The sequence below is a fragment of the Eublepharis macularius genome, chromosome 6, assembly GCF_028583425.1.
Source record: "Eublepharis macularius isolate TG4126 chromosome 6, MPM_Emac_v1.0, whole genome shotgun sequence".
Taxonomy (NCBI): domain Eukaryota; kingdom Metazoa; phylum Chordata; class Lepidosauria; order Squamata; family Eublepharidae; genus Eublepharis; species Eublepharis macularius.
Window position 1 is genome coordinate 53,834,716 of NC_072795.1, and position 27,864 is coordinate 53,862,579.

Below are 27,864 nucleotides of genomic sequence, written 5' to 3' on the forward strand. Positions count from 1 at the left end.
ATGTACATATGTACATTTGGGAAACATATACACGTTTTCCAAAGCATCTTGGTGCAGATGTATTAAATATGCATAAGAAACAAGGCAAACAAAAAGGCACTCAGGTAAGAACTACCTACTAAATTCACAGGTGGGGCCATCGTCCCTGCCTTTAAGAGTTTGGTGCTGCACAGGAATTCAGCAGCTGAAATTTTTCCCAGCATGGAGATGCAATGATGAGCGAAAGCTTTGCCTGCTGAATTTTTATGTATCGTGCGATTTTTAAATATTCAGGAACCTGAAAGAGAAAAGATGGCAGCCTTGCCCACAGATCTCTGGTTCTGACCAGTAGTAATCCTTTGGTATCTTTATTGTTAGGAAGCCACAATACACTGTCTTTTTGAGGAGCAATCATGCACAAAGCAGAGGTTCAGGAGGGTTCAGAATCAGAGGCTGCTCCCCCCCCCCCATTAATAGCAGCTTTAGGAGGAGAGGGCGATTTAGATAGGAGACAGTATGGGAAGAAAAGGCTTAAGGATCCTAGTGCTACATTCCAGGTCCTGTTAGCGTTTTAAAGTAAATCGATCTTCCACATCACATTTCGTTTGATTTTTAATTCTACAAATAATAACAACTCCTTAGTATTCTACCATAAACAGTAACTTATTTCACTGTGTTGTTTAAATACCGTCACCAGAACCAAAGTAGTAACAGAACCAAATGGTTACATACTTTGCATTATTTGAAAACAGCCAGTTGCCTATAGGCCAAAGGAGCATTGTACAGATGACAGTTAACGTAAGTTAACTTAAAAGTAAAAATCTTGTGGCATTTCTGAACCTTAGCACAACAGAACTCCAAGGGAGCAATCCTAAACCTGTTTAATCAAAAGTCCCTAATAATATCCCCTGGTGAGGTCACGGCTCCATTGGAATTTGAACTTCCAGATACCCAAAGGCCATACCAAGTATGCTTAAAGCTTGTCATGTTCATACTGCCTTGTACGCATTGCAGAGCTTTAGAAATGGCTTAGCTAGAAAGTCTAATGTGGGCTCTATAGGATATGTCACATGAGCAGATTTGGGCCAAAATTTTTGAAAGCTACTGCTTTGATAGCACTAGAGGGCACTCAGTATCCACTAGTCAATCCCGTATCTAGTGCAAGAGCATTTCTGCAACGAGAATAGATATGATAATATGAAAAGAAAATATAAGCCAACCGAAGCCCTATCTAGGGCAGCACTGTGAGAATTCAGATGGCCAAGGACAGAGAGCAATGGGTTAACTGGGGTATTAGACATGCCGAAGATCACAAAGTGGTCACTTCTTATCTGGGGAAGCGTTTGATATGATTGAAGAATAGGGAAGAGAATTTTGTAGCAAATTTGTTGCACTGGAGGAAATAGAATAGTAAAATGGGTGGGGTGCAGTTGACGGTGTAGAAAAAATACCTAAAATACCCAGTTAACATTTGCTAGTGTGCAGTTGAATTACACATGGTAAAGTACTTCAATAAGGACTGTGAACCACAGTGGTAATACAAGTTTCTTACTTGAGGAATGCATGAGGCCTTGATATCAAATGGCCATGGAGTGATACAAGGTCCATCTATCAAGTCAGCCACCCTATAGCTTCTCTTTTCAAGGAATGGCATTTTTGGTGCCACGGCCTTTCCTCTCCTCCATCTTTGGTGGCTCCCACACACCCTGCGTCTTCGCTTTCTGAGAGAGATAGGATGCCCTTCAGGAATAACTCAGCATCTCTTCTGACACGCTTGATGCATGTTTCTGCATGGGGCTACCGCTATGAAGTAGTTAAGTCCTAGAACTTAATTGGAGATCAAGCACTGGAAACGGAGAGAGAGAATGGCATTTTAACTGGTAACCAGATTCCAAATAGTCTAGAATCGATCCTGCATAGATATTGATGGATGCTGCCTTATTCAAAAGGGTTTTCATGTATATAGGCATCAACTTTGCCTACTTACAAAGATTTGACCCAGAGTTAGCTGAAATGAGAATCAGGTCTAAGAGAAAATCCACATGCGAAAATCCACATGGTTCAAACAGAGGAGAGTGCATGATCCTCTTTCAGAAGCAATTACATTCCTTGTCCATACGTGCTCAGCATACAAGCTCTCAGGAGCCCAGTTCAAAACTTCTGTGATAGCAGCAGCAAAACCATACAGGAACCTTGTGGCACTTTAAAGGATTTTATTTGTATTAATTTGTTAGACAAATCTGGTTGTGTGCCATCCCCTAAGGTTCAGTTTATTTCTTGCCATCAGGTTGCAACAGCAAAATAATATTTTAAAAAATCTGTCTCCTAGAGCTATTTCCCAACTTCCATGGATTTTTTTTTTTGGCTCTGTTTTCCTGTATCTTCACTCTCTTCATTGCCAAGTGGGTCATTTCCCATAAAGGAGATCCATGACCCAATCAACAGTTGGATGACTAATTTGCATGTCACAATTCTGTTGGTTTAAATGAGCCCATAGCCTTGGGAAGAGAGCACACAGGCCATGGGTTATAAGAGGAAGTGTTTTTGGATTCTTATTTCTCCCTCCCTGACCCAATCCATGTTACTCCTTCTTAAATTCATAAAAGTAGTTCTGCTCATAGATGACCTGAATGCTTATTGCCTCCTTTGGTTTTGCTCTTCAGTCTGATGAGGGGTTTTCTTTTGCAGATGAAGAGCTGACCATGGGACCTTGTTTGTTTTGCAAAGAGGAATTAGGAGAAATTCACACAATCCTAGAGTTGATGTTACCACTGACAGAACCCTGCATAGTTTCATTCTGGGATCAAAATATGTTCATGGCCTACACATTGAAACTCAAAGTAATTGCCAGAGTCCTAATTATGTCCAGGGAGTTACTGCATTAAGACAGGGTGGCCTGAATGATTTAATAGGTCACTTTCCATCTTGGCATGTTGCAGTTCTATAAAATATAGTTCCACTTGCAGAATCATTAACTGATTCTTACAGAGAGGAAAAAAATAAATGAAGCTGATATTAAATCTGTAGAAGGCATGCTACACTGCCTTGTAACTTTTTATGATAAAGGTTATTGGCAGGCCTTTTCGGTCTACAGAGTTCAGTTCCCCTGGAGAAAATGGTTACTATGGAGGTATACTCTTTGGCATTATACCTTACTGAGGTCCCTCCCCAAACCTTGACCTCCCTAGGCTTCATTGTCCAAATCTCCAGGATTTTCCCAACCCAGAACTGGCAGCCCTAGAAATTCAAGATGACACTAACTCCATTCTCACTACTGAGAAAGAACCAATGGTCTATGTTAATGATGGGCAGCGGGTAACTTGGTAATGGGACTAAAGATTCATCCAGTCCCAAAGACATAAAGACTTCAGCTCATCTTTCTTGTTATAGTGCAGACAACAGGCAGCCACATCACTGCTCCCTCAGGCTGACCTATACTACTAGGTTGTAAGGAATGGAGGCTGACTGTATATGTTGTGTTCTTCTGTCCATTGCACCCTCTTTACTAAACTGGTATAGCTATATCTTCTCATTTATTACCTGCTCCAGATAAGCTTGCCAAGTCCGGATTAGGAAATTCCTCAAGATTTGGGGGGGGGGGGGGGAGAGCCTGAGGAAAATTGGGGTTTGGAGAGGGGAGGGAGCTCAGTGGGGTCTAATGCCATTGAGTCCACCTCCAAAGCAACCACTTTCACCAGGGGAACTGATCTCTGTCATCTGGAGATCAGTTGCAAGTCTGGGAGATCTCCAGACCTCACCTGGAGTATGGCAACCATAGTTCCAGAGTTTGTATCATCCTCTGCCATGTGATTTGCTTGTAGCAGTGCTTCAGTACCATCTGTGGTCTAGTTGAAGCTGTGCTATGGCTGGAGGCAATGCTACTCCGGCATGCCTCTCAAGGCTGGCTCCTGGAACAAGTGTTGCTCTGGGCAAAAAATGGACTGGTTGGTTAGCCAGGAACTTGGAGAAATTTTAAAAGCGCAGGGCCTAAGTGAACACTTATGAGTAACTCTTGAAGGACCTTCCTTGCTCAGAAGGAGTAGAGGATCACTGCTTTGATGAAGGGACCCTATGACATAAGAGGGGGTTGCTTATCCTAAGGCGACTCCATGGACTAAAGCGCAGGTGGCCTCTCGTGTGGGTGAAGCAAGCAGTGTCTCTAAGGGCCAAGCCAGAAGTGACGAGTTACACTTGAAGAATGACAAGTGAACAGACTCTCATGTATTCCTCCCTGTTCACTTGCACTCCACTTGCACTCCACTCGATCACTATGGGCCTACGTAGGGCCTTTGAAATTCACAGGCAGAAACATGAGGCTGTAGAGTCCTGAGTGAAGCACAGCCCTGCCAGTGTCTCCTGGGTAATGCTACTGCCTATGCCCTCGCTCAGAAGCATTGATGCACCAAGGGGGCGAGTTGCAAATGAAGAAAGAATATTTCTCTGAGCCTTTACCTGTCCAGAGAGCAGACCTGTATTTGTATAGGCAAAGTCCCTAGGTGAAGAGACTCCTTAAATAAATTTTGGTTTGCACCACTTTGAACTTTTTTTCTTTTGACATTAAGCTGCTTATGTAGCATAATGTACCTTTAAAGTGGCATGATTTCAAACTCTGGATTTTTACTTGTGGCACCCTTGCCAAAAAATGTTAGCAGGCACTGAACTTAACAACAGCACAGCAACAACATTTGATTTATATAGCACCCTTCAGAACAACTTAATGCCCACTCAGAGCGGTTTACAAAGTGTGTTGTTATTATCCTCACAACAATCACCCTGTGAGGTGGGGGCGGGGGCTGAGGGAGCTCCAAGAAGCTGTGACTGACCCAAGGTCACATAGCTGGCTTCAAGCAGAATCAAACCTGGTTCTCCAGATTAGAGTCCTACTGCTCTTAACCACTACACCAAACTAGCTCCCACACCAATTGAAGCTGCTTTAAGTTTTCTTACTGTCGGTGGCAGTCAAGGGACCCAAACGGACCCAAAATGTTAGCAAGCCAAGAGTTCTGAGGTGGTAGCTACCTGGTAGTTTCATGGTGTATGAGTAAGGTGGCCTGGCTTCGTTTACCAAATCTGTGGTTGCCTAAATGAGGATAGGCTTGCTTTGTATAACCTCATTAATTTTCAGCTTTCTTATCTGGCTATTGATACTTATGGTTCCTTATGGTTAGACACATTGCCCCACAGGTCTTCAGAGAAATTTTCTATGAGACTATAAAATAGCCCTGGGAGCAGCACATGCCACAGTGGCATTTACAAGGAGCTGATCCTCAGGATCTCATGTACGTGAGGGCTTTATATCAGATGTATGATGGGAATTTTGTACCTCCCAAATGCATTCTGGCCCTTTTCTAATCACAGTGTGTAGGAAGAAAGAGCTTCAGATTTCCTCATCCATGTTGTTTTTGCATCCTCAAACTGGAGCTGTCATTGGCTCCATTGCAAAATCATGTTACACATGGTTACACATTTTCAAGGTGGAGCAGGGTGCAAGCAGAAAAGGGTCTCCATGCATCTAGGAGGCACAAAACTCCCCTTGTGTGTCCAATAGGAAGTCCTCTTGTCATCCCCCAACAATCACAAAGGCTTGGTAACATGTAGTAAGGCCCTTCAATGCATAATGCAGCTGCCTTATTCTTACCCTTCAAAGGCATCTGTCTTGTCCTCAGACCAGCATTTCATATTGTGCTGCTCTAGAACTGAGCCCTGCAGTGTAAAGGTTTCTGTGTGAAAGGATGAGGAAATGTTCCAAGTGCCAAGGAAGCTAGAGCTTGATGAGTCCCCACATTTCATATCTTTATGGAACACAAAGAACAAAGGCAGCTCATGGCCTGTTTCTTCCTGCAACTTCTTATGCAGAATACAATTGCGAGCATCACTGATGAGCTACGGACCTTCCAGGCACAGTTTGAAGATGCAGTGGCTGCCCACCAGAAAGAGCTCAGGTGTTTGAATGATCACGTAAAAGAGCTGGCAAAAGAAAAGGAGCTCATGGGGAGGGAGGTATGTATGATCCTTCGGCTCTGCTCTTCCTGCCATGGATTGATTATCAGTTTCTGTGGCCTGAATATCGTATTGTCAACAGGGAGATATTTGTTCCAGCTTATGCCATTAGTGTAACCTGTGAATAAGATGCTTTGCAGTGAAAGCACACGCACCCTTTTAAAAGGCAGGCACTGAAAAGTCTACATGAGAAATCTGAGGTCTTCTGTTCTTATTAAAGTCAGGAGTGCTAAAGGATGGCAGGCAGAATCAGGTCAGGACACACAGGCAGAGGAAGAAACTGCCTTACACCTAGTCACGCCGGTCTGTCAAGATCTACTCTGACTGGCAGCAGCTGTCCTGGGTCTCCAGCAGAAGGTCTTTCACATCCCCTTATCCTATTAAATGGAGATGCTGGGGACTGAACTTGGGGCCTTCTCTATGCAAAGCAGATGCTCTGCCACTGAGATATGTGGCCCCTCCCCCCCCCCCCCCCGGTTCTAGGTTGATAGCTTTTTTCAAACTCAGATTGTAAAATGGAAACAGATTTGCTAGTAGTGTACATGTTTCTACCACTGTCTCTTCTAAACAATTCATTTTGTAGGGTTTCATAGTGCTTTAGAAATGTGCAAAATCTCTGATCAGAGACAACAGAGGAACAAAGGAAATGCGTGTGTGGACACAATACAGTGCACATCATACTTTTTCCAGCTCTCTGAAAAATTGTCATCTGTATGTAACCCAGAATTAGACTGATGGAAGTGGCTTAATACAAAGCTTTGGTAGCCAATGTATCCCGTGTGGATTTCCTTTAGAATAACTGGAGGTCCTTCTAGTAAATCTATGCCTTATATTTCCAAAGTGGCCTGCTATTAACCAAATTGGAAAGAGGGATGGCTGCCCATCCTGTCATGCCCCCTCTTTAAGACATCTATCTCTGGATGGTAACTCTTGGAGTGGGAAAAAAATCTGCAGCTCCGAAAAACATCCCCAGGTGGTAACCCTCACCCACTGCCAGATGCTTCCAGGGCTCTGGTTCTCTACAAACACAGAACAGCAGAACAAGAGAATGACCCCAGCCTGAAAGGACTGGGGTGGGGTGAGGGGGAAATAGAAAATTAAAGGACATAAAAGAGGAAGAGAGAGTAATTTAACATGACAGGCTGTTTATTTTGGCAAAAAAGGGCCTCCTTTCAACAGATTTCAAAGTCCAGCCCCAGGAGGGACCACACAAGCAAGCTGAAGAGGGCTGTTCCAGAGGGCAGGAAGGGCAAAAGGGATGGGGATGGGGCGAAAGGGTGCCTATACTAGAGGATGGGTACGGGATGGGCAGAGAGAGACTAACACAGCGTGCAAAGGGAGTGTGGAGACAACAGCAGATGAGAGAGGAGTGGGAGAGGACAGTTGTGGGACTAATATAACAAGCTGAGGGCAAAGAAACACAGAGCGAAATCCTCACCGGCGCCAGCATTGACCTACTTATCGCCATGGGAACCATAACATTTTCACAGCCTTTTAACTTGAGGAAGTAAGGCTTGTTGAGCAGCCCTGCCTTCCCATACATGTAAGCACACTCACAGACTTCCATGTAAATGCACATACAACACATTCACACTCAAACAAGGCACATCTGCCACTCTTTCTCTCTCTCTGCCTCCCTCCCTCCCTCACACACACACACACACACAAATAAATAGATTCCCCCTCTTGAGCCAGCAGATCCTACACGCTTTCCCACACATAAACTTGGGTGCCTGTGTACACAGATGCATGTTCTTATTCTGCAGAAACAATTGCATGATTTGCAGGCGCTCCCATGCGTGCTGGCAAATCTGTATGCTTCAAATACTTCAATGGAGAGTCACATGTTTTTTTCCTCTCTCACACACACGCACATACACTGTAATATCTTCTTTCTCTCCCACCCTGAAATACCCTCTTCCATGTGTCCAGGACTCAGCTGGAGACTTGGCTTCTCAGGCGTGATTTCAAAAGAGGCTGTTTATAAAAAGTTCTAGTCAAGAAATAATTATAATAATCACATTAAGAGCTTTGCTGCAATGTTCCTGTAAATGAGGAAAGCTGTTCTTACTGGAGGAGAGAGACAGGAAGGAGTGTGTGTGTGTGGGGGGGGGGGGGTATTCATGTGCAATGTTTTCTTTTGAATCCCACCCCCCTGCTAACCTTCCCCCCCTATCCTGGGGAATAAAAACAGTTTATTTTATGATGGATCGTCCCTCTCTTTGGTCACTGACCTTTCTTGGTGAATTTCTGCTGAGCTCAGCAGAAAGTGCTGAGTGCATTTGTGGATCCCATATGTGGGTGGGGGCTGGGAGAGAAGGGGGCTCACCCTAATCCTTCTCAAAAACAGAACAACAATAACACAGAGCCGGGTGGAATGAACCAGGCCAACAGGGAGGATCTGGACAATGTTAGAGCTTTTCAAAGTAAAGAGTTAGTAGAAAAGAAAACAAGGAAAGAAGAAATGGAGATTTGGGGGTTCGTATAGAACTTACCCACCCATACCCTGCCCCCACCCTGTTATAGACAGAGTAGAGACCAAAAGCATCACAGTGGACTCTGATTTTTCAGAGAAGTGAAATTAAAAAAAGAAACCCTTGAGCCCTATTTTCTTCTGCATATAAGACGCCACAGTAACCCTGTACTAACTCAGGAAATACCTGTATTATCCTCAGGAATCCTCTGTGCAGTCTGGATTACAGTACGCTGTACTGGGATACAGGCTTGTTTGTCCTTGGCTGGCATTGACAAGGTCATGTGTTCTGCACTGTGGCTGTGGGTAAATCTCTGCCCTTCTCTGGGGCTTTCACCTACATTCAAAAATGATACTTTTTTGGATCTGACCATCTACTCTTTTTAACAGCTATCATTTCTCCCATCCTGTTGCTGCTAAGTGGGTTTGTCTTGTCTGATTCCATCCCAAAAGGCAAATTAGTTGGGGGAAAGATTGATTTCTATTGTTCACAGTACCCTTCAGTCATTGTTCTAATTTTGGCACTCCTACCTCACATACTAGGAGACTGCACAATGCGTCATTCTCTCAATACGCATGTTCACCATTTTTGTGTAACTAGGGCAATTTGTGTATTTTTCAACTTTGGTACATGCAATTGGAAATCTGCATTTTTGTGGATATGCACCCATATATACCAAAGCTGGAACATACATGATTTTCCATAGTCACGCAAAATGGTGAACGTATGTATTGAGAGAATTGTATTCACAAAAATTGCTTCCCATTAATCAGGCAGCAGATTTTTTTTTTAAATGTTTTAGTGTCTACAATCCTGAGCTTCAATTAAGTCAAATTGGCTTACTTATGAGTAAACAGGCTTAGATTTGGGGTGCATGTTAAAAGTTCCAGCCTCAGCAGAATGTGTATTTTTTCTCTTAAAAGGCAGAACAGTTAAGGGCACAGCTGCGGTTGGCAGATGATACCCATGCAGCAATTCGTAAGGAAGTGGCTGAACTTCACTTCAAGTTGCAGGAGACTGAAGAGGTCCGTGATCATGAACATAAGGAGTTGCTGGAAATCCAGAGGGTTCTGGCCGATGAGAGCAGGGAAAAAGAATCGCTACAAAAGTCCAACTCTGAACTCAGAGCAGCCATCAAGAAAGCAGAGAATGAGAGGCTGAGGTAGGTAGATGGGGAATTAGGACAGGCTGGTAGGGAAAAGCCCAGGCAAGCTCGATCTTGTCAGATCTCAGAAGCTAAACAGGTTGGCCTTGGTTAGTAATTAGATATGAGACCTCCAAAGAAGACCAGGGTCACTGTGCAGAGGCAGGCAATGGCAAATCAACTTTGTTAGTCTCTTGCTTGAAAACCCCAGCAGTGGTCACCATAAGTCAGCTATGACTTGATGGCACTTTCCACCACCATGTTCCTGCCATAGGCAATTCCAACACACTGTGCTTTGAGAGAAGCCAACAATAAATTATAACAGCACACGCATCTGCTTTAGTTTGCAGAGATCCAAGAATGAGAAGGAGCAAAAGGTTGCCATCCTCGAGGAAGCAAAAGCAGCAATTGAAGGAGAAGTGGGAGAGCTCCGAGCAAATCTTCGGGAAGTGGAGAAATCTCATATGGAAGCCCGAAGGGAACTTCAGGAACTGCGCAGACAGGTATCTGCATTGTTTAGTAACTTGAGGATGTAATAGTTGCAGCCAAAATTCTATGTGAGCAGAGGACACCTGAGAATACTAGCTGTGGGGTTCAGTCATCAAACTGCTTTAGGCTGTTCCTGAATTGGGCAGGGGGTTGGACTAGATGGTCTGTAAGGCCCCTTCTAATTCTATGATTCTATGAAGTTGCTAGCAGCTGATGCTTCTATGTTACCTGAACAGAGTGAGCTGTGACAGAAGCAGCATTGCCGGCCCAAATATCATTGTTGCTTGTTTGTTGTTGTATCCTGGAAAATCTTTTTGATAAATCCCTGGGTTTTTGGTTCTCCATCAGAAATCCTGACTTTAACATATAAGCATCTTCCCCCACCCTTGATTTTCAGTGCTACATTTCTCCATTTGAGGCTTTCTCAAATCTGGTGCCCTCAATACATTTTAGCCCACGCTAGCCTGGTCTCGTCAAATCTCTGAAGCAGATCCAAATCAACCCTGGTTAGTGCTTGAATGGGCAACCACTGAGGAAATCTAGTCTTGCTATGCAGGGTCAGGCAATAGCAAACCACCCCTGAACATCTCTTGCCTTGAAAACGCTATGGAGCCGCCATAAGTCTGCTGTGCCTTGATGGCAAAAAAAAGTTTATTTATATTTGCAGTAGATAAGTAGAAACGGAATGTTTTCATTGCAGAATCCGGCATTTATTTATTTTTGACTGGACAAACCAAGCAAACACCAGTTCTAGCTGTTGCACTCTTTTTGCAGAAGGAAGTACTGCGTGTATGAGCTGGACTCCTGAGCATCAACTTGTGTGCTGGAGTAAAAATACCTTGTTTTCCAACTGTTGTTTTGCAGGTGAAGACCCTAGAGAGTGAGAACAACAAACAGGCCCAAGACGTCACTGAGCTGCAGCATCGATTGCTGCAAGAAGAGCAGCAAGAACAGCAGAGCCGCAAAGAGGCCCTGGAACTGAAGCAGAAGATGAGCGCTCTGGAGCTTGGTCGTGAAGCTGCTCACAGGGAGGTAATGTTGGGGAAGAAGAACAGAGTGATCTGGGAGAACGGAAAAGGCAATAAAGACAAGTGTGAATAGAGTAACATGAAGGAGCAGAGGAGGTATTTGTGTAGTGCAGAGGTATATTTCTCATACTTCCTCACAGTTAAGTAGTAGCAACAGTGTGCCTTATGAGTACATAGCAGGCACTTCTGTTCACGGAGAATGGGTAGGAGCACGTATGCTCACCTAAATGGCTGCCTGTGTTTGTGTGGTTCATGTATGCATAGACAGCTGAGCATGAATATTTGAGAAGTTTGTGGCTGAGTAGAGGAAGTGCCTTTGTATATGTTTACAGTACATCCTAAGCAGAGTGACACCTTTCTAAGCCCAGTGACTTCAGTGGACTTAGAAGGTTGTCACTCTACTTAGTATTGAACCGTTTGGCTCTGAGCACGTAGGCATGTCCTCACACATATCTGGCTAACTGGGCAACAGGGCTAGGTGGATGGGTATAAATAATTGGATGAACACAAGTATGGGTGGGAGCTGTGGGCGCCTGTACATGCACTGTTGTGTGAATTTCCTGTGTCCCTTTCCCTGGGCCACAGCCTACAGAACTTGTTCTCTTTCAGCTGCTGAGTTTGCAGAAAAAGGTGTCTTCCACAGAGATGGCGGCTCAGCTCCGAGAGCAGGACCTCACAAATAGCCTGGCAGAGAGCCATAGCAGAGAGAAGAAGCTGAAGGATGATCTCCGTAGCCTGGAGATGAAGCTGCAGGAAGCCCACAGGACAAGTGACAGCCTCCAGATGCGTCTCAGCACCTGTGAGGGACGCTCCCATGGCTTAGATGTAGAGCTGGCCAAAGCTGAGGCAGCAAAGAGGGAGGCTGAGCTGAAGCTGGTGGCCCTGCACTCAACTCTGCGCCGCACACTCGGGCTGGGCAGTCAGAGCCCATCACCGCAAAGATCCAGCTCCCCAGTCAAAGGTCAGAATGCTCCTCACTCTATGATACCTTCCATATAGTTGTGGGTTAAGCTTCTGCAAAGAAAAACCGAATGAACAGCCCTCTTTCTTGGACTCTGGAAGAGGGACTTTCCCCATAATAGGGCATCTATGTCTGACTGTGATGGGGAGCAAGGTGAATGCTGGGGACGAGATGAGAAGAGGGAGATGAGAAATGTTTCCAAAGTTAAAGTAAGTTGCTGCTTCTTAAATGATATCTTGGTGAGCAATTTGGCTGGGGTGGGGCATAGCTCAGTAGCAGAGTGCTTGCTGTGTATTAAGAAGATTCCAGGGTGATTCCCTGACTCCTGTTAAAGCAACCAGTAGCAAGACTGCAAAAGGCCACTGCCTCTGGAAAGCTGCTGCCAGTTAACACAGACAATAATGGTCTAGAGGGAACTCTGATCTGACTTTGTATAACAACTTCATATGTCCACTGCTGTCATCAACATTCCATTTTCTGTATGAGTGGAGTGCTGTAGATAGACAAATACTGGCTGAGGTCGCCTTACAGTTGCACATGGCCAGTGTAGTAAATTCCCTCCCTCCTTCTACTAAAATACTTTTCATTCTCCCACTTTGGCTTCTGAGACTTCAACAGATACTGTCCACATGTATTCAAGACTATCTTTGCACGTCCAGAAACTTAAGGCACAGGATCTGAGAATGATGAATTCTCTGGCTTTGGCACTAAATCCTTTGCTTATATAGTTCAAGCACAGAATACCTATAGTCTTGCCATCCTGTCACTGCTATGCAATGATTTGGGCACTTACTTAGAGATTATGTTGGTTTAACAATAGAGATGTTATATTTTCACAGGAACTAGTGGCCGACAAACACCAGCCTCCCGCACTGGATCGCCTGAGAGGAGCCGCTCACGTTCTCCATTTCAGCAGTCGTCTCCTCTCAGAGGTGAACGTACCACAAGTGAAATTGACCCGGAAGTAGTCCGAGATGCTTTGAAGGGCTTCCTTCAAGAGCTGCGAGACACTCAGAGAGAGAGGGTGAGTATTGAAATTTGTTTGGGCTCTTTCCGTTGTTTATCTTTGTTTTGCAAATTTAACAACAAAAAAGTTCTGTTGAACACAAAAGCATACTTCCTTTGAAAATCCTGTTAAACAAAATGGACCTTCTAAGCAAGCATGTATCAGGTCAAGTTGAATGTTGTGCTGAAGTCTATAGTGTTTAAGTGCTTATGGGCAGAACTACACATTATTCACTTATTCCTTTTACAGATTTCGGCCATTTTTGCAGCATAGCCTCTAGACTGCAATTTGTACAAGGAGAGAGTCCAGTTACTGGCAGGGGTGGAAGAGGAGAGAAGGGCTATATAACCTTTTTCCTTCTTGCTTCATTTTCCAATTGAAAATTACTAGTCCCAAACTTCCTTTATTCCTGCTGGAGAAAACTTACTTGTAAGTTGTAACTGCAGTTCTTCCACAGCAAGGCCAAAATCAGCTCAGGGACACTGACTTTTTTCAGTATGATGGAATAAAGAAAAATGGCTAAATCAGACCTCTCCTCTCACCCAAGCAGTTTCACCAATTCATAGTTCAGCTTCAGAGCCAGTGCTGAAAGAAAGAAAGAAAGAAAGAAAGAAAGAAAGAAAGAAAGAAAGAAAGAAAGAAAGAAAGAAAGAAAGAAAGAAAGAAAGAAAGAAAGAAAGAAAGAAAGAAAGAAAGAAAGAAAGAAAGAAAGAAAGAAAGAAAGAAAGAAAGAAAGAAAGATGTTCATAAGGTCACAGACCTAAATGTAATATTTCATTCTGTCCTGGAAACTATTGACTTTTAAAAGCCTTAAAGCACAATTAGACACGTGGGAGATCTCTGATTGTAGCTCCCAACATCTTCCATTTTATTGAAAGGCAATTGTAGCTGAGCAGAGTTTAGAGCTAGGCCACAACACTGCGACATGGTAACACTAACCTTTGCATTCTGGGTCGTTTTCCTGTTAGAAATCATCATATCTGTTCCCTATTCCATGTTGCTATTAGCCTTGGTATGGCAAATAAATGAGGTGGTTTCGGAAATTATTCTCTGCACACATGCAAGGATATCTGAGGCTTGTGTTTCCAGGCACTTCATTTAAGATAACATGCCATGTTGCTTTTTCAATGCCATGTTAGCTTTAAGGGTGTTACCAGGAACTAATTTCTGAACATGTGCTTGGATGCCTGGGGAGTTCTATGCATAAAAAACATAGCTAATCTTCTCTTGATTGTATTCAGTGACTTCTAAGTAAACAAAGGGAATATATTGGTCCTGCTGTGCTGGATCCCAAAGGCTATACACTAGGGCTATTCACCACTAGTTAATTAATTCCACCCTCAGGAAAAGGAACTGATTTTATGCCATATAACAGCAGAATTATATGCAAAATGTGAAAAAAAATTGCATACATATTATCATGATGCAAGCTGTGGAATATATGATGCTGAATATAATGTATAGGCTTAAAAAAAACAGGAATACTTAAAATCATTTTTGGTTGATTGTAGTTGGATACAGAAATTAGATATGATTCTGGGAGATTTGCATTCAAGTCCTGCCTCACTGTACAAATTAGGAGAGTTTGGCAAAAAAACTCTCTTCTCAGCTTCACAGTTATCTGTAAAATAGGTACAGTTCTCCTTGTAGGCAAGAACAAAATAAAATTATACAGAGCAGTTTGGAAAGACTGCAATAGAAATGGTCAACAATGTAACTGGAATGGTATATGTGAAATCCAACTTTTGTAGATTGTTCTCAGTGTCTTCTTATGGTCCCCTATTTTGATCTAAAGGTCCCAAGCTTTCCTTCCCAATCCACATTCTGGCTGTCTGACAAAAAAGGGGAAAGAGAAAATTCTGAATTTCTGCAAAAGCTTTTTGCAACATGACCAAGTATGCAAATTAAGTAAATATGTGCAAAGATATCAAATTTATGACAGGCAAAGAATTAATTATTTGTGAGCACAGACTTTTAGACTTTATGAATGCATGATATTCTCAAGGAATGTATTTATGCTTCTCTGAGTATGAGCCAAGAGAAAGGTCCTAGGCGGGATTCAGCACAGAACCTCGAATATGCTGAGGCTCTTTCAGGGATCTATTTCATGTACCTGGCACTGTAGCCCATTAGGCTATCCCAACTTTGAGCCAATCTAGCTCAGTTTGACCCCAAGTTGACTCACAAGACATATGTTTAGCAACATCCAAGGGCAGTTCAGCCTTCCTCTGTCATGTGCTATTTATTGCTCAAAAGCATGCCTCTTGTAAAAATGCATAAATATTTATACTGTACCAGAATAATTAAAAAAACATGGGCTGTCATAATAATTGTAGCACCAGATCATCCAACGGCCTGTCTGACAAATGGAGAAATCAGTTAATTCCTTCTGGGTTGTATAAAATCTAAAGCATTTCTTCCTCTGCAAACTTGTCCCAATGAGATGCTGGAGTTGATTGTTAGCTTGCAGTAACCAAAACATAGCTACAGTCAATAGCATCACTGAGTTAACAATCTTGCAACTCGGTAAAACGTGAGTCTTACTGAGCGCAATGGGCCTTACTTCCAAGCGTGCACAGGGATTGCAGCTTTTGGGTCCCCCCTAGCGAGAAAAGCAGAATATAAATAAGAAAGGAAAGGAAAGGAAAGGAGGAAAAACAGTTTGACAATGTCTTTTAAATCAGATGTAGGTCTCAAGAAAAGACTAAGTGCAGAGCTTAACTGATAAAATGAGAAGTCTGCGGTTCTAGTTTGCCGGGAAGCTTTATTTTCTGTTCTAGAAAACCTGCCTACCATTCCCAGATGTTACATGCATTGGTGGTCTATGTTTGTTGAATGGTGAAGATAAGGCCATCTGCATATTCTCAAAGACAATTTTCATATATTCAAAGGCAGCATCCTGGCATTTAAAACGGGTTCAGAGGCAGCACAGACCACCAATTCAGTGAAATCTAGCAACAGGCTATCCAGTCTGTTTGGGTATGAATGTCCACTATCATACTTCCTGAAGAGTAGTGTCTGCCACTGAATTAAGATGATGTATACACCAGGTAGTGTGTTTCCACTCTTGAGAACAGATAAAAATAGTAATATATTAAGTATTTCTGAAAAATACGAACAGTTCAGTAGTCAGTTTTCAATCTAAACTCCTAAAATTGGCTTTGTCAGATGAGGAAAAAAGTCTTTGGGTTGAATTCATGATGGCATAGCCTCCCTGTATACTAAGCTCAGTAGATGAGGCCTTGCTCAGAGGCTGTTCTTTTTCCAAATGTAGATTCTGAGGGACAAGGGACAGAGCCTCCTTGGTGGTGGAATCCCTGTGTGGATTCCCACCCCAGAGAAATCCATCAGGGTAACTGTTTTTTCTCTTTTTTTGAAAACAAAGGCAGTTATTTGGGCACATGACCTAATCTTTAGTGTCAGCTGTTGAAAACTGAGATAATTTTAATGCAGTTTGAAAATGAATGTTATAATTGGTTATTGATTTCAACTTTATAACAATCCATTGTATTTTTATGTGTATATTCAACAATGTGATAACTTGTCCTGAGCCTTGTATCAGGATAGGAATTGTAAAATAAATTTTAAAAAATAATTACATGCAACAACTTGCCCTTCATTATCCATCTTCCTTGTTTACAATCTAAGGATTGTAAGGTATGATTATATCTGTCTTTCCCAGGATGACCTAAGGGTTCAGGTGATGAATATGAGCCGTCAGATAAATGAAATGGAGACTGACCGTGACCAGACAAAAAATCGCATCATGCAGCTTCAGAAATTCTTAGCAGACTGTGAAGAAGGTATGTTCTGATCCCCCCTTTCGCCCCTTTCTCTATCTCTTTGGAGACTGGGGAATGCTTTCCTTGCTTCTCATATTAATGTGGCATTTCTGCTTTCTGGCCAGGGAAGAGTTTATAGCTGTGACCTATCTGTTGTACATAATGGAACCCCAATGATTTTAAGTGAAAAGCAGACATTAGAAGCTGCAAGTTTGAGTGGAGGTGCAGCAGGATCAGAAGAGGAATGCTTAAATCTTTCATGTTTTTCTGTTCAAAACGACTCTCCCAAGCTACTGTTCCACCGATAGGTCTCCAGATGTCTGTTTACCCATGCCTCCTGGGTGAGAGGAAGAGATTTGAAACTGATATTTTAGGTGGGGACAATAGCTGTAAGAAAATGGTTCAGCATCCCCATTCCCATTCCTGATGCTGCTTGACTCAAAATGGCAGCCCCTCAAATCTACCTTAAAATAATATTCCCTGAAACTGCAGGTAATAAATCCTTTGCCCTTGTGAAATCAAGGTGTCTCAGTGATTATGGTGATGATCTTGCTCCATCTTCTTTTGAGAATAATATCACTGAAAGCCTGTGTTTGTAAGAACAGATCCAAGCTGCATAAACATAGTTCTTTAGAGTCAGACCTGGCATGGACAAAGGAAACACAAAAGGAAAAATACTGGAACCTAGATGGTTCCTTCCATTTCAGTGGTTTCTTCTATTTCAATAATCACTACCACCAATTATCTCTTGGTAGGTAACTGTTTTACGTGTTTGTATTTTACAAGTGTGGTTAGAATGTAGGACTAGGATCTGGGAGACCCAGGTTTGAATCACCACTCTGTCATGAAAACTTGCTGAGTGGCCCTGGACCAGTCATGCATTCTCAGCCTAATCTATCTTACAGGGATGTTGTGAGGACACTGCTTTGGGTCCCCATTGGGGAAAGAATCAGGGTATAAATGAAATAAAATGAAATACCAATAAATCAAATTAGTATAAGGTCACTCCAGCATTTTGCAGTTCACCGTTGAACGGTACACAAGATTCCTAAAGTCTGAACCCTCCTGTGTACTCTCAGAGTTGCCTAACTAAAAGAGTTATATTAAGGAAAACAGAACACAAACAGGCACATGAAGGAACAGCTACAAAGATACCACTATCAACTCAATCTAAGTTAGAGATGTTCTGAGAGAGGCAGGATACTTGTTTTAAAGACCCTATTTATGACAGTGAAGGAAGTTACAGTGAACATTTGAAAAATCGTTTGTGAAGAAAATCATAAATGGGTAGATGGTTCTGAACCAATGACAAGCAATTTCTTGTGAAATTAAAGCTTTAATTATAACAATTTTACAGTGCCATCCTAAGAAGAGTTACAACATTCTAAGCGCATTAATGTTAAAGGGTTTAGAAGGGTGTAACTTAAGTCACATCAAATACAAACCTAATTATCTTTATCTATAAGAAGGGCTGGAAGAGAGGAAGGAAGAATGTAGACTGGCTATTTTCCCCTTTTCGGGTGCTGTCAGGCATAACTCTTTCCTTCCTGATTTAATAATGCCTCTTTAAGTGGAATTTTATCTGTAAGCTAAACCTGTCATTATCAGAACATGGATGCAGGTTGGAAGAAGATAAAGCAATACCATTACTAAGAACAGTGCATGAATAAATCCTTCTTCTGCACAAAAACCTAATTTGCAATTAATTTGTTTCCTTTAAAAAAAACACCCAGACTTTTATTTAACCTCTAGGCAAACGGGGAACAGATGGACGTCTGAGTAGTGCTCAGGCAGCGTTGATGCTACAAGAGGAGACAATTCGGGCAGCAGAAAGGGAACAGCAAGCATGTGCAGAGCAAGTTGTCACCCTAGAGCGTAACTTGCACATTTGTCAGGAAAAAAACAGGGATCTACAGGTGAGCATAAGCAGGGATCTACAGATGAGAAGGGAAAAGCCATCTAAAGGCATGCCACCAGGTTGTTTCTAAAGCACTTTTGCCATTATGATTAATATAGGTCAACTTTTTAAAGGTTTGCATATCAGTTTTCCCTTTTTTGGAGAAATCCTTGAAATTAGTCTAATTTATTTTAATATATACAAAATATACATTCTGATTCCTAAAGCAAAGAGCAAACTAATACTTCAGAAATCTCAGTGGAAGGGTCAGTATTTTTATTTTTAGGAGAGTTTTTGCCCAACATTCTAAAGGGTTGGTTTTCTTAACCCAATTGGTATTTCAAGCAATGAGACAGCAGTTTTACTGCATGGGGCTAACATGAATTTTTAAGTGATGATTTCACAGGATGACATTTCACCTGGTCTCCACCACAATAATGATCCTTTCAATTTCTCTCCACAATGCTTTCAAGAGGTGGTGGTGTGGTAAGTTTCCGTGTAAATGCTTTCTGTAATTCACATTGTGATCTTGGCGGTGTGGTGAGAGGTGGTGCCTTTACCTGGATGGTGGTGGCTGATAGTACTTGAGGTTGAGGCCATTTTGAATGGTTTAGCTTGCCCATGTAATGAAATGATAAATTAATGGGTGCAGACATGCTGCTCCCCAGCCTTTATTTCAACAATCAGGCTATTTGTAGAATTCCTCCCCCCTTCATTACTGTTTCCCAGCTCTCTGACCAGGATTCAGGAATGCAGGTTGGATTGGCCTTTACAGTTTGGTTGTGTGATAGCCACAGCTCCTTGTTGGACAGTGCTTGTGACATTGCTATTGACAAGGAACACATTATCCCCACCTAGGCTTGTACAATTCAGCATAATTGGGTTTGATGTTGTTACTGTTGCTTTTAATGCATTTTTGATTTAATCTCCCAAGTACTGATCCAACTAGCAGCTTCTCGTGCTTCTTGCAGAGGAGACTAGCTGAAGTATCCCCCAATTCCAGTCTGCCTGCTGGCCAATAGGGTGTAGTGGCTGGCTAGAGTGACAGACTAGGGTCTGGGTGCCCCAGGTTCAGTTCCTTGCTCTGCCATGAAATCTTGCTGGGTGACCTTGGGCCAGTCACAAATGCTCAAGCTACCCTACTTCACAGGTGGAACAAATTGAGGAGAGAAGAATGGTGTAAGCTGCTTTAGTTCCCATTGGGGAGAAAGGCAGGTTATAAATGACATTAAATAAATAAATGCCCTGACCTGGATAGCCCAAGTGAGCCTGATCTCATCAGATCTCAGAAGCTAAGCAAGGCTAGTAACTGGATAGGAGACCTCCAGCAAAGACCAGGGCTGCAGAGGCAGGCAATGGCAAACCACCTCTGATAGTCTCTTGCCATGAATACCCCGACAAGGGTCACCATAAGGCAGCTATAACTTGAGGGCACCACACACACACACAAATAAATAAATACCTTCCTTTCAGAGAGTGTTACCTATCAGTGCTCTATTACAAATTTATCACTGCTTTTAATCTACCTCTCCCATTCTTTTACTTCACCCATCTCTGAATCGTCATAGGTAAGTATATATGTGCTCACACAACTTGTATCAGATGCAAGAACAATTCCAAGTTTTCTTCCTCCATCTGGAACATATGTAGTATGGCTCAGTAGTATCTAGTCTCCTTTTCATTTTCCCTTACCCCTCTTAAGTATGAGAAACAAATAAGAGCAATGTGTAGTCCTGAACTTCTATTTCTGTTGTTGTAGGAAAAAGTCAGTAAGTTGAAAGCCAAGGAGGCCAAGCTCGAGACAGAAAAACGGAAGTTAAAGGAAGTCCTGGAGGGAGCAGAAAGCAGGGCCACCAAACTGGAGCTGAGCCGCAGGGCTGTGGAAGGAGAGCTACAGCGGGCCCACCTCAGCCTGACAGAACGGGATGCAGAGATTCGGTCCCTGCAGGAACAGAACCAGGTGTTTCGCTGCCAACTCGGAGACAGGGAGAGCAAATCTGCTCGTCTGCAGCAGGAACTGGACCATTTGACTCACTCCCTGGCCAGGACGGAGGGCACTGAAAGCCACCTAAAGGGCAGGGTCCAGAGCTTATCCCAAGCGCTGTCTGATGCTACAGCTGGCTCCTCTTCCCTGCAGGAGACCGTCTCTCAGCTGCAGAAGGCGCTGACTGCAGCTGAGCAAGACCGTCGGCTGCTCCAGGTAGTATATCCTCAGTGCCCCAAATGTTCAGAAACTGCCTCCCTAAGAGCAAGGGGGAAAGGGGGGGATTTGACCCGAAGAAAACCAAGTAAGCAAAAAGATTGAAGGCAGGGGAACACTTTTATGTAAGTGCCGAGGTCAATGCAAAAAACCAAAACTGTGTAGTTAAAACAATACCAGACTGATACCAAATAAAAGTGCCTTTCACTGGTATAAAGATTATTGAACAAATATACACATATACACAGGGATGTCATACATTACAGGCAGCTTACAAATGACTGAGTAAGTTATACACATCATAATATACTTGTCATCAAATGCATTTCAACTGTGATGCCTTCCTCAGTGGTCTTAATTTACTTAATGCACACCATATACTATATTCTTAAACTGCAGAATGCCTGACCAACACAGAGTTAACTTGAAAAAAGAAATAGCATATTTTTAAAATTATTGTATGAGTGTCAAAAATAAACTCCAATTCTGAATGTTGTTAAAAGTGAAATAAAACTGTTCAACCGCAGGGAACAGCTTCTTAAAAAAAGAGAGTCCAAACAAGCTCAGAACAGCAGCACCAGGGAAGGAAAGGCTCCTACTCCCCCCTCCCATTTTCTCATGTGAAAACTGCAGAGGAGAGTTATTTCTTCTATTATGCTTCTCCATGTGGAGACTCCAGTCCTTTATCTGCAATTTTTCTCAGGAGAGGGATGTGTCAAGTTATCCTGCTATTTTATCATAGATTGTAAGGTGCTGCACCAGTTGTGAATTTTGTCCAGTACTGTAAATCTCAAACAGTGGGGGTCGGGGAGGATCCCAAAAATATGTAGATAAAAATGGAGTCACTGGTAGATACTGTCAGAATTTAAGGCAGTAAATATCAATGAACAAGAGCCTGTGTGTTGTAGCAGTCAGGGTATTAGACTAGGAGTAAGGAGATCTGGGTTCACCCCCCCCCCTTTTACCTGGGCCACTCATTATGCCTCAGGCTAACCTATCTCATAGGGTTGTTATGAGGATTAAACAGAAGGGAGAATGATGCCTGTTGCAGTGAGCTCTGTGACAGCTGGGCAGGATCAAAATGTGATAGAAAGGACACAGTTCCACATTGTGCATGTTCTCATGTGTGCAGTCAGGTAATATAGCTGGGTAATAATATAATATGCATCTGTGATTCACTCATTATGACAGCCCATGCTATTATCCTTTGGCTTAGATTTGCTCTTGTTTCTGTAGTCCTTACTTTGCATGGAGTCTTTCCTATGCATACATACACATACCAAACAAACTCCTGAATGGTATTTGCAAAAGAAAAATAATTGAAAAGAGTAGAGTTTTTGCTGGTTTGAAAGCTCTATGGAAATTTGGTGTTGCCATAGGCTTTCTACCAGGCCGTTTCCACACGGGCAAAAATTGCGCAAGTTTGGCACAATGAATCGCTTACTGGCTACCCGCTTCATTGCGCATTGTCCTGCATCGTGCCGCATTGTTCCGCTCCCAGCAGTTCACACTGGCGTCAGAAATCGTGGGGCAGTGGGCAGTGAGTGCCCCCGTCACAGTTGACGTCAGGGGCCTTAACGCCCCCTGTCTCCACCTTTGTTGTTGTTTGGAGACTGAGTTTTGCGTAATTTCGCAATTTCAATAGGTCAATCCGGCGCCCATCCCACAAGGTGGCTTGTGATAGGCCTGCTCTTTTGACCGTGAATTTTTCTCAAGGGCTATTGGTTGCACTAGTCGGTAGGTGAAATAGTTCCCTGAATGACTGTACTTTCCAAAGTGCGAGAAATTGACTCGAACTGCCATGGCACCCGAGAGAGAACTTTTCCTTATGAGGGTGCAATTGGTGGTTTTCCTACTCCAGAGCTCAATGTCTGTGTGCCAGGCACACCTTTGGTACATTATTAGGAGGAGAAGGGCTGCCGCATTAATGTTCCACTCTGCCCATCAGACAACCACCTCCCACAGCCGACGGGGCATGTTGCGAAGAAATCGGCTTCAGCAGTGGTGGCATGCCCTTGCGGGAATGGGAGAACTGAGGGACTGCTGGGTCTATCCACGCAGTTGGGACTGGTGGGAGAAGATAGTACTCCGTACTTGGAACGACCATCACTGGATCCCGTGCTTCAGAATGAGCTGGGGGACCTTCATGGAGCTGGTCGGTGTGCTTCGCCCAACTCTGGAGTGGCAGAGAACCACCATGAGGGAGCCCATAGCTGCACTGCAGACCCCGCCATTTTGTGGTCACCCGAACACTCAAGAGCAGAGAGTCCATCTTCTGTTGTTGCCAAAAAGCACATTTCTCAGAAACCAGCAATCAGGAAATCCCCCATTGAAATTTCAAAACTGCACAAAGTGATTCCTTTTTTAAAAAAGGCTGTCACACAACAGACTGGCGTTACTCCGCAATTTGCCAGAGTAGAAGGGAAACAGGAAAGTTAGTGCTGTAATAACATCAGGATAAAATTTCAGTACTTGAATAAGATCAGAATAAACAAACACATTTGAAACCGGTAAGCCCGTTGAAACATCACAACTGCGGAAAGCGTTTCTTTAAAGTAAAAAAAAAAAAAGGCCGGCCAGCCAGCCAATAAAGATAGGCGGAACTACGCAAATTGCCAGGAACCCACGGAAATAAACAAAATAAACAAAAAAGTCATTCATCAACGCATAATTGTGTGATTGTGCAAAATCTGTCTTTTTTTAAAAAAAAATTGTTTGGACTGCCCGCTGGCAAAAGGAAAAGGGGGGCGGGCTTCCACAATGGCGGAACGTTCCCAAAAGTTAAGAATCGTCTTCCGAAGTTCCCACCAACTGCATATAATGCGAAACAACACAGAATAAACAGAAGCGGGTTAAGACAGGTATTCTCGGGTTCTAGCGGGGGGAAAGCGAAAGTATGCGCAAGGTTCGCACTATAATTGGGATGTGTGGAAACGGCCCCAGAGTCCCTTGGACAATGACTGTAGTTAAAGTCATTGGTGGGATTGAAGTGAAATTCTTTTTTCTTTTAGTTTAACAGAAGGGGGTACAGAAGGAAAAGGGGAAAGAAAATTAACACAAATATATAACTATGTGCTACAAAGATTACAAAAATACGGAGTTCAAAAACCAAAAGCCTTATCAATATTAAAATAGAAATTAATATAATTATTAATTAATTATTAATTAATTATTAAGCTTAACTGGTATATATTTTCCAGCTGTACTACACAAGCATAAGTTGAGCCTATTCCTGCTTATTATTTAATATTATTAATAATAATTTTTTTAAAGACCTCATTATTTCATTGTTGTTCCATACTATCTTTTCCTTTTTAACAATAACAATTTTTGGCAGAACCACTACTTATTTCTTAATGCGACTGATTACCATAACCTTTAATATAAATATGGGTTATTATAAGAAATGTTAACCTATTTCTATTCCTTGTACAAAAGGGAATTTTCATATCCCTTCTGCATCTCTTTACCTTGTGATGATACTTTACTTTTCAATAAACATTACCTTTATACCAATATTTACAAATTGTACAATCTGTTTTACCAACTATTTACCTAAACAACCAATTATCTTTATATAATTAACCATCTTAAAATCAATTTATAAAATACATCAATATGCAATTGCTTTCCAGTTTCCAGAGTTAAGACCTCATAAAATTTTATTCACTGTAAACAAAATATCTTCCCCATTTCTCTTCAAATTTGTTGATGGATCTTCTATTGATATAGTTTGTCAATTTTGCCATCACTGCATATTTTGAGTGAAATTCTTTAATATCCAGATCCATGTAAGTTAGGTTATACCAAAATGTATGGCAAATAATCAGTGTTCAGGTGGCTTCCACACAGGTTATCTGCCCGAGTTCAATTATTTGGCGTTTTTTTCCTGCTTCCCCACAGCATTAGGGTTGCCAGGTATCCAGTATTCATCCAGACAGTTCAGTATTTTGGGGGACTGTCTGGGGAAAACATTCCCCATATACCGGACACCTCCCCCACCCATTCTATTGCACAGGCGAGGGCCTTGAATACAGCATCAGCAGGAGCAGCCAGCCAGCCTGCGGGCCGGCACCATTGATGACATCACTTGCAAGTGATATCATCACACTGGACTTGGAAGTGTGTGCACTATGTAAGCACATGAGGAAAAAAAGGGAGATGAGAGCCAGGGCCCTGTCCATTTTCTTTGGGGAAGCCACCTGGCAACAATATTTATTGTGGTGCATTTGTGCACCTCCAGGGGGTTCCCTGGTTTTTTCCCAATCTTTCTCAAACCTACTTTGCTCCAAGATTTTGGGGAAGCTTTGGGATAGTAAAGCCTGGATGGCTGCTGTGTGACTGGGAACATTAGGATTTTCTGGCCCACATGGCAGCCATTTCCCCCACCCCCACAGCAGCCATTTCCTCCCCCCGCCACTGGCTTTTTAAAAAACTGGCACTAGAATAGCAATATACCTTTGTAACAACTGCAGTGCAGGTTCTCTCTCTGCACTGGGCTGAATTGGCCACACAGCGTATAAGGGCCATGCTGAGTTGCTATGTAGATGCCTTTGTCTAGCAAACCCTATTTCAAGGAGACCATGGCTGCATCCACTTAGCACAGATAATCTCTTTTGCATTAATTGCATTAATTGCATGTGCAATGAAAATGGAGCTTGTCAGCTGCCGTGTTTCTTTCCTTTTTTCTACTGCACCACCAAAACGTGTTTGAGCACTGTAAACAAAAAGTCCCCCAGAAGCTTGCCAGTGGCATGGCAGGGAAAATGGTGGCTGTGACGGGCTGACAGATGGAAAGTGTCATCAGTGTAGGCAAGGACTTTGAAAATGTGCACCTTGCACAACAATGTACTTGGACTGCACTCTGCTTGACAAGATCTGAGAAAAGCAAATTTAGGAAGAGCATACCAAGGCCAGAGAGAGGCTGACTGGATCATGATTAGACTACGACATCATGTTGATACTCCAAAAAAAAATAGGCTCAAGCTTGGTAGCTGAAGCCGTATAAAAACTTCCATGTGAAGCAGTCTCTGTCTGCTGAATCAAGTGGCCTTGGATCGTTTTGTTTCACTGCCTTTCTTCTCTTTGCCAGGACCACTCGGATTCCATGAGACAGGCGCTGTCAGATAGCAAGAGACAGAACCATAACTTAACAGAAACAATACATTTGCTGCAAGATCAACTGGGTGAGGTGGAACTGAGGTGCAGAAACCTGGAAGGGCAGGTAGAACACCTCCAGGAGGTAAGGAGTGAGAGAACAGATGGATAATGTAAGAAACAATGTTCTTGTATCAACTTCAGACCTGGAAAGGACTCTAGTACAAATCGGGGGAGAATGATGTGTTTCTAGGTAAATGCAAATTGTTTTGCTCCCAACCTGCTATGTCAGCTGTGATAATGTGCTACGATTTGAACAGATGGATATCAGTGGAATACCCGCATGATGTCCCTCCAGCATGGACAAGGGATCTCTTTTCTTCCAGTGCCAAACTCCGATCCTCCGTTCTGTCAGTAACTTCCCAAAGGAAGCAGAGATGAAAAGGCAATCATACGGAAGTACAAAACTTCAGTCTCTTTCTGCAAGCATGTCTAAGTGTTCAAGTAACTTTTGGTTTGTGGCCCCAGCCAATGACTTCCCAGTCCACACACAATTATTGTTCTTGCATATTTGCAATCCAAATAATGCAATCGGAGCTCTCCCTTAAAATAAAATCTCAGTTCTCTCCAATACATACATGAATTTTCTTGTCCGTCCCTGGGCTACCTGCTTTTGTCCCCTGTTCAGAGAAGCAACTAACATATAGCTCCAAGGCAGTGGTTCACATTCATAGAAATAATTTTTCACACATGTGTTTGGTGTCAGTAGGGGCACTCTTGGATCAGCCTAATTAGCGCTAGTGATGGGGGAGCAAAATACAAACCATGTGGCAGATCTTTCTCCTAAATTTAATGCAGGACTCTTCAAGCTGACCTTCGTGCCTTACATGCATAGCCCCTCTAAAAATCTATACAAGTAAAAATGGTCCACATCTTTAGTAAGCCCTTGTTCCTTTCTCTGTCAACAAACTTGTCCCTATTTTATACCTGTTTAGTTTTAGTATGCTGTAGCACAGTGGTGAAGTTGCAAATCAGCACTTGGCTGGTTCAGATCCCAGTATTGCCATGAGCTCAGCAGGTGGCCTTGGGCAAGTCACTCCTCTCAGTTCCAGCACCCTGGCTGTATTGTCGGGATGATAATAAGACTGACTTTGTTCTCCACTCCAAGTAGGGCACTAATCTGACTAGAAGACAGATTAGCGCAGTTATTAATATTATTGTTTTTGTCGCTTCCAATCACTTTGATATAATTGATACTTATAGATAGCTACTTGCAGAAGTAATTCCAAGAGCATGGGAACAGTGAGAAATCTGGGACTTTGTGTACTTGGATATCCAACTCCTGTAATGCACTGCTGACTCCTGAGCAAATAAAGATTCTGAGTCACTGTATGTTACATCATGAGAATGTGTGGCTGAAGCTAAAGCCAAGACTGAAGTGCCAGCTGTACCTGCACTTTTGCCACTTATTGGTACTACCAGAATACCACTTTTCTGGGTTGCCATTGTCTCTGCTTGAAACATGGAAAAACTCTGCCAGCATCCAAATCAGGATTCGAAAAAACTCTGCCAACATTACAAATCAGTATCAAAACTCCCTTCCTCCTAACCTGCAATTAGGATTTAGACTATCTACCAAGGTACTATGATGATCTTATTTTTGGCAGCTGTGCTCTGAGCTCTGATTTGCAGGCCAAGGTTAGTGGATAACATACTCCTCTAAAACTTGTAGCACCTTTAAGACTTACTGTTTATTTGTATTTTCGTCAGATGCATCTGACGAAGAGAACTGTGGCTCTCGAAAGCT

The 27,864-nt window shown here is 42.7% G+C and overlaps 1 protein-coding gene across 1 annotated transcript in view; it reads left to right on the top strand.

Annotated features, from left to right (window-relative positions):
* Positions 1–27,864, top strand: part of LOC129332946 (rootletin-like) — a 106,125-nt gene that overhangs the window by 70,277 nt on the left and 7,984 nt on the right. The window contains exons 23-32 of the mRNA XM_054984266.1: positions 5,836–5,979; positions 9,377–9,615; positions 9,941–10,100; positions 10,951–11,118; positions 11,724–12,075; positions 12,915–13,099; positions 16,764–16,884; positions 18,616–18,779; positions 20,520–20,960; positions 26,053–26,202. Coding sequence (XP_054840241.1) covers positions 5,836–5,979; positions 9,377–9,615; positions 9,941–10,100; positions 10,951–11,118; positions 11,724–12,075; positions 12,915–13,099; positions 16,764–16,884; positions 18,616–18,779; positions 20,520–20,960; positions 26,053–26,202 — 2,124 coding nt within the window. The remainder of the gene's footprint in view (positions 1–5,835; positions 5,980–9,376; positions 9,616–9,940; positions 10,101–10,950; positions 11,119–11,723; positions 12,076–12,914; positions 13,100–16,763; positions 16,885–18,615; positions 18,780–20,519; positions 20,961–26,052; positions 26,203–27,864) is intronic.